We start from the raw sequence: 12,509 nt of genomic DNA on the forward strand, positions 1-12,509 counted from the left end.
CTCCGGAAACCCCAGACCCCTCCCCTTTAGGAAGGGCGCAGACGGCGTCTCTGTTTCCAAGGAAACCGGTCTTGCCATGACGTCACTTCCGCTGACCTGTCTGGACTCCAGGCTGTTGGGAGGAAAAGAGGAAAACTGAGCCACAGCCACGACGGTGGATGTGAGCGTCTCCTGTCTGCGCATGCGCCCGCTCAGCGGCCTGCTTCTATTTATGTGGGGGATCCAACATGGCGGCCGCAACGATCCTGGCGATGGCGGTGGAGCCCATCAGAACATAGTGGCGGGGAAGGGGGCACAGTCCGCACTCACGGTGGCGTCGGCAGCGACGGCTGAGGGTGGTGGAGGGAAGAAAAGCGACGGAGAGCAAAAGGAAGGGCAGGCAGGCAAACAACTCGGCGTAGAACCGAGCGCCGGCTCGAGCGAAGGCAGAGGGCCAGAACAGTGGGGATGGCGGAGCCACGCAGAGTAGCGTTTATTAGCCTGTCACCGGTGAGGCGGCGCGAGGCCGAGTTCCCGGGGGCCGAACGTGAGCCCGACTACCCTCGCGAGCCCCCCCGACTGGAGCCGCAGCCGTACCGGGAGCCGGCCCGGGCGGAGCAGTCGGCCCCGCGGGAGGTTGCCCCCCGGTCGGACGCGCAGCCCCCGCCGCGGGAGAAGCAGCTACCCCAGCGCGAGGTCAGCCGCGCCGAGCCGACCATGTCGCTGCAGCGCGAGCCCCCTAGGCCCGAGCCGCCGCCGCCGCCGCCGCCGCTCCCGCAGTTGCACTTGCAGCCGCCTCCGCCGCGGGAGTCGGCTTCCCGGGCCGAGCCGCAGCAGAGGCCGCCAAAGGAGACAGTGCGCCTGGAACTGGTGCTCAAGGATCCCACCGACGAGAGCTGCGTGGAGTTTAGCTACCCGGAGCTGTTGCTGTGCGGAGAACAACGGGTACAGAAGATCCCTCCCTCATCCCCCAGACCCCGGGAGCCTCAGGACCCGTCCGCCTCCCCCAGTGGTTTGCCCCTTCCGAAGCCCACCCTGCGTGTCTCGGGTCGCCCCAGAGGGTGGCTGGAGGGGGCAGGGGCCGAGCGGGTGGACGGGCGGTTGGTGCTGCTTTCCTCTGGTCCCCAGTGTTGGCCGAGGCTCCCACCCGGCTCCACCAACCACCCCCCCCACCCCGCCATCGTACGCCCGCTCCAAACGCTGTTCCAAGCCGGCTTCCCTCCTCACCTTTCGAAACCTCAGGTTTCCTCTCGGCTTCCCACAAAAAATCTGGGGGCCCTGCACGTTGCGTTGTTAGGTTTTGCTTGCGGAGCTCCAGTTGGGGGACACGCCCCCCAGTCTGAAGCAGAGAGATTGTGTAACCTCTCCAGTATCATCCTTACCTTCATCGCTGTTGTGCTGGACGCTGAGATGTGCTTCTGAGCGTGGAGTATTTATCTTAATTGAAAGGGGATTTAAAAGTAATCTAAACATTTTCAGAGTAAGGATTCCACTTTAGGAATGGAGGTTACGTGGGTTAGTTATCTGGTTCCTTATTTTTCTCTCTCATGTTGATACTGGTAAACCTTTTTAGCTTTGTTTTCTCTAGTGTTCATACAATAATTGAATGGGAGGGTGTCTCTTGTTGTATTTGGTGCCTACCATCATATCCTTATTTGAGTACATATCGTTAGTTTATTGGTCCTACTTGGAGGATATTGCACTTGGCCATTGTAATTTTTGGAGAGTGATGAAAAAAAAACTTAGCTTTGAATTTCTAAAAACTTTATTGAAAATATATAGGTATGCCTTTGGTGGAACTGGTGAACAATGGAGATAGGAGAGAGGTTCGTTGGTAGGTAATTTTTATTGTTGGTTGGTGATGTTCAGAAGTAAACTAGAAAGGGAAATGGTAGAGTAACAATAATAAGAGAACAGTTTCCTCTGTTGTTTAGAGACTATGCTCTTTATTAGGTTTTGCTTTAGCACAGGTCTAATGGACTCCAGAAGTCACTTGTTTTATTTTCATCCTCAATTATCTTTATAGTTGAAATGAATAACTTAGTTTAAAAATATCATACTAAACAACGTCACTAGATTTTGTTTATTGTAAGGCCAACAAATCTTTTGATCATTATTTACAAATACTGCTGTGTGGTCAAACCAAAATGAATTGTTAAGGATAGAGATCATTTTGGTCATTTCCACATAACATTTTGTGCTTTAGAGTCACTTTAGTGCCCCTGTCGTTTATAAAGTGATGCCATTTTTTTCCCACAAAGAGTTTTGCAAATACTGGATTGGAGCATTTTTCAAAAAAAATTGTACTGTTTGCTCTTCTAATCTATGTAAACTTGCAGTTTTACTTCCTAATCTACTTCATAAGTTACAGGTGATTATATTTGGGAAAAATATATAGTAATGGCTAACATTTACTGATTTCTTACAATGTGCTAGACACAGTTCTAAGTGTGGTACATGGCTTGTGGAATTTAGTCCAGCAGAGCTCCATGAGACAGACACATTTATCCCACATTTTGCAAATAAGGAGGCTGGTGTACAAAGTGCTCATATGTAATCTTATTAATACTTTTTTCCATGCTAGTACCAATTCTTAGTAAAACAGAATTCTTACAATTAACTCATATAATTTAAATTTAGAAAGTCCTGCCGAAATGAACTGAAATGAGAGTTATAGTAGATATACAAAGACCTCTGTTATGACCTTCTTTATGCTGTAATATTGATGCTATGATAAACTAATAATATGTATCCTTTAATTATAAGTATAAAGTTAATTTTGATACCCTATCGTACTAACTTGATAATGTCAGAATTAATAGTTTCATGGAATAGGAGAAAGGTGAATAATTCAGTTTAATTTTTCTGTTTACACTATCAATTTGGGGTATTTTAGTCCAGATTTCTTGTACATTCAGCCATATGTCATTTGTCATATGCCACTGAACCAAAAAATCCATTGCTTATACAGTGTACCTTTGCAACAAAGATTTGCCAGATTTTCCTATGACTACTCCCAGTGAACATATTTATTGCATAAGAAAGTGTAGAAAACACGTTTCTAAATGAAGTTGTCACATTTCCATGAAAGGAAATCCTAGGAAGAGAAACCATCAAAAAGCAAAATGTAAGCAATAGAATTGACCTGCAAAGTGATGATTCCCAAATTTGCCCTCAGGAGGAGTCCAGTTTATTTTTAGTGATGTAATATTTTCAAAATAGTTTTAAGTTATTGTAATTGAACGACATACTATGTAGCAGGGTAAGACTAGAAAGGGGAGGAAAAGAGATCTTGTAAAATTAAAAGAAGAAAAGTTTCTAAAATTTTGAAATAGCCATCTATCACCCAATAAGATTTTACTTGATAGGTGTAAGTATAAAAAAATCTGTTACATGTGAATACCATCTGTACTAGGGTGAATTTAAATCATCCCCCTTTGTAAATACGAAATGAACAGTAAAACCCCAATTAACTGAATGCAGTTAGAAATTTTTCTAAACTTACTTCTTATTAATATGGAAAAACACGATTAAATGAGCGTGTGTTGGCAAGATATGGAAAACAAAACCTCGTCTAGGTTGTCAGGACACAGGTTAGCTAAACCCTTAACCTTGTTATCTGTAGAGTATTGATCCTTGATTGAGGCTGAGACATTGCAGTCATCTCTATCCTGAAAGATTAATTTGTTCACCATTTCTGGCTAAGGGGAATTGATACACAAGAAATTCTTGTTTAACTCTTAGTAAACCAGAAAATCACTTAACCAGAAAAATCTTCCTATAAACATGATTAATTGAACATTCAGTATAAAAAGAAAATAAATGATTATAGTGTTAATGTGATTATGTTGTTACCAGAGAATTCTATGATATTCCATTGCTTGTCATACTGCATGTTTTGGATAACATATATGAAAGCTCTCCTGAAAATGATGTTAATGAGTTAACATCAAGAGACAGAATCATTGGGTCACTTTTGCCTGTGGGTGGTTGGTAATTTTGGTATTTACTAATTGTCAGGTCTTTTCACCTGAAAAACGTAAAGCTTACTTAGAGCCTTGATTGTGGATAGGCGTTATTTCTTAACTGTGAAAGAAAGGTGACTCAGTTTTCTTAAGTTTATTTTTATAGACTAGCAAGGGTAAATAAGAGATTTACTTTTGCTGCCTATATAAAGTCTACATAAAATAGTTCAGAATGGTGTATAAGGTGATTCTTGTTAAAAATATATATTCATGTATTTATATTTGCACATATAAAATGGGTCAGTCCAGTAGTAAGACCTAGTGTTTGGACTTCATAGTGACATGAAGGAGACTGTTTATAATGGCAAGCAAGTCATGGTGGTTGTTTACTCTGCTTAACTTTAATCTCAAGTTAAGGCTATGCCCTGAATATGCCTCATACTTCTTATTTCATCACCAGTCTATTTCTGCTAGTTTGTTTCCTTTCAGGTCATATTTATATTTTCCATTGGTAACTCCTATTGGGATAAAGGATTCTATAAATATATTACTTACTATAATAGATAATTTTAAAAATTGATTCAAAAATTCCTTTAAGCTTTAAGATGTATCCTTTAATTCTAATGCCCTAGGTATGATGAATTGTTTTGTATTCATTATGTCCATATTTTTCTGTCATATTTTTAGATTAATCATGTCTCAGCCTTAATAGCCAGGATCATGTATCTCAGTTTCAAACTGTGCAAATCTTCATCCCTTCTGCATTTTTTCTTGCCCTTCAGGGCAAATCTGTATCTAATATTTCAGCTGTGATATATTTTCATTTTTAATTACTGCTTGAAGGTGCTACATCAGTAATAGCATCTAGCCTTTTTTTAAAATGAACTTCTTAGTTCATAATTAGATAAAAATAGCATTTTTATCCACATGTAGCTCCTTGTTTTGGGTTTTTTGTATATTGAAATAATATGTGTGTGTATATATGTATATCTATGAAATGTGTCTGTGAAAATAGTAAAGGATGTGATGTATCTTTTTGTTTGTTTTGGTCAATAGATGGTAAATGTGGGATCCTAGCTCTGTGTGTGTGTGTGTGTGTGTGTGTGTGTGTGTGTTTAAATTTTTATATATATATATATATATATTTTTTAATGTTGAGCCTTCTTTTAAAATTTATTTATTTTTATTTTTGGCTGTGTTGGGTCTTCGTTTCTGTGCAAGGGCTTTCTCTAGTTGTGGCAAGCGGGGGCCACTCTTCATCGTGGTGCGCGGGCCTCTCACTGTCGTGGCCTCTCGTTGCGGAGCACAGGCTCCAGACGCGCAGGCTCAGTAGTTGTGGCTCACAGGCCTAGTTGGTCCGCGGCATGTGGGATCTTCCCAGACCAGGGCTCGAACCTGTGTCCCCTGCATTAGCAGGCAGATTCTCAACCACTGCGCCACCAGGGAAGCCCTAAGTTTATTTTTTATAAATGTATTTATTTTATTTATTTATTTTTGACTGCGTTAGGTCTTCATTGCAGTGCGTGGTCTTTCTCTAGTTGCGGTGAGCAGGGGCTGCTCTTCATTGCGGTGCGTGGGCTTCTCATTGCGGTGGCTTCTCTTGTTGTGGAGCACGGGCTCTAGGTGCACGGGCTTCAGTAGTTGTGGCACACAGGCTTCAGTAGTTGTGGCACACAGGCTCAGTAGTTGTGGCTTGCGGGCTCTAGAGTGCAGGCTCAGGAGTTGTGGTGCACGGGCTTAGTTGCTCCACAGCACGTGGGATCTTCCCGGACCAGGGCTTGAGCCCATGTCCCCTCCATTGGCAGGTGGATTCTTAACCACTTTGCCACCAGGGGAGCCCTTGTGTGTGTGTTTTAAACCATGCATTATAGTAGATTTTCACTCTCTTTGCTAGAAAGAAGCTATGATAATATAATCTGTTTGTAGCTATTGAACTTTTGTGCTTTGTTTACAAGTTGTATGTATTTTCTGAATGGATATTCATTGACAGGATGTAGGTGGTACAGAGGTGGTCAATGCTAGGCCTCAGCAAAAAGCTGTAGCAGCTACAGATACTCCAGTGCTAACTCAGGGCAGATGATTAAATGTTGATTGTAATAACCTAGATTCCAATAACCTTTTAGAAGCATTGTCTGACCAAAGTGGTTAATCTTTGTTGGGAAGATCTCAAACTAGAGTTATAGGTGGGATTTTCATGTTTGCCTAATTTTCTTGGGTTTCTTTGGCCTTTTTATTTTGGATGGAGTAACCATAGATCATTTTGTGGGTGAAGACAGTTTGAATTGTTGTGTTCTTAACCACCAAAAAACTTTAGAATGTGTTAGAGTTCATTAAAACTGCAAATATTTTTGCTATAAACCAACATTTCATTCTAGTTCCTTTTTTTTAACTTTTGAATTTTTTGTTTTCTAATTTTAAAAAATTTTAATTTTTTAAATGAAGTGTAGTTGATTTACAGTGTTATATTAGTTTCCTTTTTAGTGACTTTTTTATTAAAAAAATTTTTTTTGAATTTATTTATGTATTTTTGGCTGTGTTGGGTCTTCGTTGCTGCACGCGGGCTTTCTCTAGTTGCAGCAAGCGGGGCTGCTCTTTGTTGCGGTGCGTGGGCTTCTCATTGCAGTGGCTTCTCGTTGCAGAGCATGTGATCTAGCCATGGGGGCTTCAGTAGTTGTGGCACGCAGGCTCAGTAGTTGTGGCTTGCGGGCTCTAGAGCACAGGCTCAGTAGTTGTGGCACACGGGCTTAGTTGCTCCGTAGCATATGGAATCTTCCCGGACCAGGGCTCGAACCCATGTCGCCTGCATTGGCAGGTGGATTCTTAACCACTGTGCCACTAGGGAAGTCCCTTTTTATTTACTTTTTAATGCTTCTAACTTATTTGTTAATATTTGGAAAAATTGACTCATTTTTTAAATTTAGATATATTCAACTCTGGTTGAAGTAATACTAATACTTCTATTTCTTTTACCATTCACTTTGAAGCAGAAGAAGCCCGTTTACATGGAAGACCCGTTCAATGATGATCATCAAGAGAGGCAAGAAGTGGAAATGTTGGCCAAGAAGTTTGAAATGAAATATGTGAGTATAATAAACTTTTCACATAGGTAGTTTTATCCTGTTGGCCTATTTTTTTTTTTTCTGTGACAGTTTGGGAGGGCTGATAGCATCCATTGCCCACATTATCTTGTTCTAACAGATTGAACCCCAATAAATGGTTAGATGGTCCTATAAAGATTCTGATAGGTTTGTGATGATTGTAATAGCAGCTATCATTTATTGTACTCCTTCTAGAGTTCAGGCAGTTTGCTTATCATCATTATCTCCAATCCTTATAACAACACTCCAAGGTAAGTAATATGGACCACATTTTACAGGTGAAGGAACAGGCTCTGAGCTTAAGATTGAATAACAGATCCAAGGTCACACAGTGGCAAGGATGAGGCTGCATATCCAGGTCTGTCCGGCTCTGATCCTTTGCTCTTTGCACTGCCATTGAGAACACTATTTTAATTCCTTTGGTGTAGTAGTTCTCAAGCCTTCCTGCCTCTTAAGAGTTTAAGAGAATACCTGTGTATACTTCTAGGCCACTGGGTTCAGGATCAATCAGAAGCAGCATGAAATTTCTTTATAAGTATCTTGTCTACCTTAAAATTCATGTGCATTTTATATTCTTTGCCACAGTAGATTGGCATTTGTTTTAATATAAAAATAAATTTGAATTACCTGATTGTAAAGTTGCTTAATGTTATTCTCAATTTTTCTAGTATAATTGACTTTGTTGGAAGATCCCCCCATCCCCTCCCCATTTTTATCTTATGGCTTTAACTACCCTTTGTCTCTTTGCCAAAACATGACCCAGGAGAAGCAAGACCTTACCCTTTGTGGTTCCCCTGTGAGCATTGAAAAGTATCTCACAGAGATAGAATATCAGCTCACACTAGCTCTGTCATTCATGTTATCTTCAAAATGCAGCTACGGTCTTGGTGGACACTTGTTGGCTCTTTGCGGTAATGAAGAAACAGTTTGGGGATGGAGAAAATACATGAGAATATTTTAAAATGTGGGTTAGGTTCTAGGCCATACTTTGCCAGCTACTAGTTGTGTCCATTGGTGAGGTTATTTAACCTCTTTGGGCCGTAGTTTTCTTATCTGTAAATTGAGATGTTCAGGTTTTTCACAGCCCCTTCTGGCTCTGTATTCTGTGGCTGTATAATATCTTTAGGGGTGGACTAATGGGTGTTTCCATGGAAGGAAGAGCCAAAGTTGTTACATTTGTAGTCTTAATTATAATACAGTGTTCTCAGATTATAAATCCTAAAATAACTGTCTATACTTTTTATACAGATTAGTACATTGGTTAAATTTAATGTTTTAACCAGGTAGTACATTTACATGGTTCAAATTCAAAAATGAAAAAAAATATAGAGTGAAAAATCTTCCTTTTATTCTACTGTCCACCCACCTAATATCACTTCCTAGAGGCAAGTAATATTCTTGGGTGTCCTTCCAGAGATATTTTATGTGTATCTCTCTATATACATTATTCCTCTCCCTACCCCACACCCCTTTTTACACATGTTACAGAATGCATTACATGGTTCTGCTCTTTGCTTTTTTCATTTACTATATCTTGGAGATTTTTTTCATATCAGGACAAAGAGAGCTTTCTTTCTCTCATTTTTAAGGCTACATGGTATTCCATTGTATGGACATATCACCGTTTATTTAACTAGTCCCCACATAATTTCAGTTGTTTCCAAAAATTTACCCTTCTAATAGTGCTGCAGTAAATTACTTAGTAGCATGCCATTTCACACATTTTCAAGTTTATCTTCAGAACAGATTCCTAGAAGGGGAATTTTTAGGTCAAAAGATTTATGCATTTATAGTTGTGGTATATACAGTATTAAGAAATTACCAGTTTCTACTCCCTCCAACACTATATTAGAGTGCCTTTTTTCCCCATGGGTTATAACACCAAGGATTAGATTGCCCTTTGCAAGTGGAAAATTCCTAGCATATCCTGTAAGCAATGTACCTTACAGTTAGCATTAAATCTTACTGGGAAGCTCTTGGATAGTTCTTGGCATAGAAAAACCAGTGTTCTGAAGAAGTTGGTTGATGTGTGAAATTGTTTCAAATAACTGGGATATATCCAAGCACTGTCATTGTGCAGGGATAAAATGTTATTCTTGTTATAATCCAAATTAATGGGCTGTATTTCTTCTCTAGATTTTTATTTTGGCTACTGACTCTCTTATTTCCATTCTAAGTAGAGATTTAAAATGTCCTACCTCATGAAGGCTTTATGTGCATAAACCTAAAAGCATGCCATGAATATTATATCCATGAATGTTAAATATGCATATTATTACAAATTATTTGGAACCTTTTAAGAAAATCATCAGGCTAAAAGGGACCAGGGAGAAGATATCTTGCCAGCTCTAGGCTCTAGGCTTCACAAAAGATCACTCTTAAAACAACAAAGATTTTTATTGGTGTTCAGGCACATCATATGCAGATGTCTATATGTGTATTTATACATATATGTTGTATATTTATTTATACAAACACTATATATATATATTTATATTTTAAGTAAAAGAAAATCTTCTAGATATTTGCAAAATACTAACCCACCAAAGTTAGATTTCTTTTTTTTGCAGATGACAAAAGAATGACTTAGTTCTTTGAGGTTTATAAAACACAGATAAAACTTGTATCCCTAGCTACCTTTTCTTCTTTCTTTTTTTTCCTTCATAATATAACTTAGATTTCCTTGTCATTATTTCTGAAAATTGCTTAAGGTTACTTCTAGCCCTTTGTTTCTTGGAACGAGAGGTGGAGTTATTTGTTAAATTTTGTATATACATAATAAAATATTTGAGCATTTTTGTTGGACATACAAAGAGACATGGTATTTGCCGCCTCCTGGAGAAACTTTTCAAAATCACTGGGAAGACAAAACATAAATATGACACACAAATTCAGGGCCAAGCAGTGGCCTATGGAAATGAATGACTCTCCTTTGGGGACCTGAAAGTGAGTAGAAGTCCCATTCTTGAAATTGGAAGGAATTTTGGAGACTTGAATGGATACTTTCAACCTCCTTTCTACCCTTTGTAGGCTAGCAATGGATGAGACATGGCAGCAGCAATATATTGTAGTGGAAGGAGCCAGGATTATGAGTTAATGCAGCTAGATTCTGATCCTCTCTTTGCCATAACTAGCTAGGTGACCTTAGTGAAGGCTCTTGGCTTTTTTTATGCTTTAGTACGTGTGAGGGGAAAATAAGGTCTGCTTAGTCAACTTTATAGTACAAAGGTTTTGTCAAAATAAGAGGAAAAATAGATTATTAGTGTTTGAAATATTTAAAGTGCTATCTAAATGTGAAATGCTGTTCAGTCACTTAAACATATCATTCTTTTTTTCCTTTCTGAAAAATAATTTATTTAAGGAAGTAGCAAGTAACTGATTAATTTTGCAAAAGAATAGACATTAAAACACCTAATATTTTTCTCTCCCTTCCACTCAGCCAGATATATGTGTGTGTGTGTGTGTGTGTGTATATATATATTTTTAAATTAATTTATTTACTTTTGGCTGCGTTAGGTCTTTGTTGCTGCGCGTGAGCTTTCTCTAGTTGTGGTGAGTGGGAGCTAGTCTTTATTGCGGTGCAGGGGCTTCTCGTTGCCATGGCTTCTCTTGTTGTGGAGCGTGGGCTTTAGGCATGTGGGCTTCAGTAGTTGTGGCACGCAGGCTCAGTAGTTGTGGCTCACGGGCTTTGTTGCTCTGCGGCATGTGGGATCTTCCTGGACCAGGACTTAAACCCGTGTCCCCTGCATTGGCAGGCGGATTCTTAACCACTGTGCCACCAGCGAAGCCCGGGCAGATATATTAATCTGGCCTCTTGATTACCCCGAGGGCTAGACCAATTCAGTGAATTACTTCATTGCATAAAACAGAAATTAAAACATATCATTCTTGTAGAGAATTGCTCTTATTCTGTACCTGTCATAAATTCTTTTTATGTAAACATCTATGTGGTTTTAACCTCTTTTAATTGATGACCCCACTGATTTTGATCTTTTAGTTCAGGCATTCTATACCAAGTGGCCTTTATTTTTCATCCTCCAGTCACTTTTTACATATTCTTCTTAAATATTGTGGTCTTCTTAAAGACTACAACAGATTATTTGGAGCCCTTTAAGAAAATCATCAGCCGGGACTTCCGTGGTGGCGCAGTGGTTAGGAATCCACCTGCCAGTGTAGGGGACATGGGTTCGAGCTCTGGTCTGGGAAGATCCCACATGCCGTGGAGCAACAAAGCCCGCGTGCCCCAACTACTGAAGCCCATGCGCCTAGAGCCCATGCTCCACAACAGGAGAAGCCACTGCAATGAGAAGCCCGTGCACCACAGTGAAGAGTAGCCCCTGCTCGCCGCAACTAGAGAAAGCCTGTGCGCAGCAGTGAAGACCCAACGCAGCCAAAAAAAAGAAAAAAAAAGAAAATCAGCAGCCAGAAGTCACCTGGGAGAAGATGCCTTGTCTAATCCTAGGCTTTCACAAAAGATCACTGATAAGCAACAAATGAAGATATTTACTGACCTATTGTTTACTGTCCTTTAGTTACTTTAGTGCCTGAAATTCAGGAGTAGCAAATTCAGATGTCCCCAGTTTCCCCTGATTAATCAGTGAAGCAAGCCAGATGGACAATAAAGGTGGGGGATTGTTCCAAACGGGACAGCACGTGCTCTGTCTAAAGGGGACATTGCTGCTCAGTTCCAGCCTTTGTTACTTTGTAGGAATTTGGGCTTAGGGTTGCCAGATCTTTCCATTTCTCAAAAGATGGCTGAAATCTGGATTTTACTCTGTTATCTCTTACTTTTTTAAAAAAAATAAATTAATTTATTTATTTTTGGCTGCATCGGGTCTTTGTTGCTGCACGCGGGCTTTCTCTAGTTGCGACGAGTGGGGGCTACTCTTCGTTGCAGTGCGCGGGCTTCTCGTTGCGGAGCATGGCGCACGGGCTTCAGTAGTTGTGGCTCATGGACTCTAGAGCAGAGGCTCAGTAGTTGTGGCGCACAGGCTTAGTTGCTCTGTGGTATGTGGGATCTTCCCAGACCAGGGCTCGAATCCGTGTCCCCTGCATTGGCAGGTGGATTCTTAACGACTGCACCACCAGGGAAATCTGATTATCTCTTACTTTTTTTTTTTTTTTTTTTTTTTTTTTGCGGTACGTGGGCCTCTCACTGTTGTGGCCTCTCCCGTTGCGGAGCACAGGCTCCGGACACGCAGGCTCAGCGGCCATGGCTCACGGGCCCAGCCGCTCCGCGGCATGTGGGATCTTCCCGGACCGGGGCACGAACCTATGTCCCCTGCACCGGCAGGCGGACTCTCCACCACTGCGCCACCAGGGAAGCCCTATCTCTTACTTTTAAATGTGGGCTTCTAACTAAAACACCTACTGGGCCAAACCAAATGTCCATCTATGGGTCAGATTCGGCTCTCAGGCTTTTGTTTGAGACCTTTGTGTACTTGCTTCACTATTTTTTTCCTCATAT

The 12,509-nt window shown here is 40.8% G+C and overlaps 1 protein-coding gene across 5 annotated transcripts in view; it reads left to right on the plus strand.

The window, feature by feature from the left end:
* Nucleotides 1-228: 228 nt before the first annotated feature.
* The window catches only part of UBN2 (ubinuclein 2), an 87,482-nt gene continuing 75,201 nt past the window's right edge, over nt 229-12,509 (plus strand). For 4 of the 5 annotated variants that reach the window (XM_060108553.1, XM_060108549.1, XM_060108552.1 and 1 more), the window contains exons 1-2: nt 229-924; nt 6,929-7,024. In XM_060108553.1, the coding sequence (XP_059964536.1) occupies nt 448-924; nt 6,929-7,024 (573 nt within the window). In that variant the 5' untranslated portion in view covers nt 229-447. The remainder of the gene's footprint in view (nt 925-6,928; nt 7,025-12,509) is intronic. The other variant, XM_060108550.1, reaches the window with a different exon arrangement.

The sequence above is a fragment of the Mesoplodon densirostris genome, chromosome 9 (assembly GCF_025265405.1).
Source record: "Mesoplodon densirostris isolate mMesDen1 chromosome 9, mMesDen1 primary haplotype, whole genome shotgun sequence".
NCBI classification, from domain to species: Eukaryota; Metazoa; Chordata; class Mammalia; order Artiodactyla; family Ziphiidae; genus Mesoplodon; species Mesoplodon densirostris.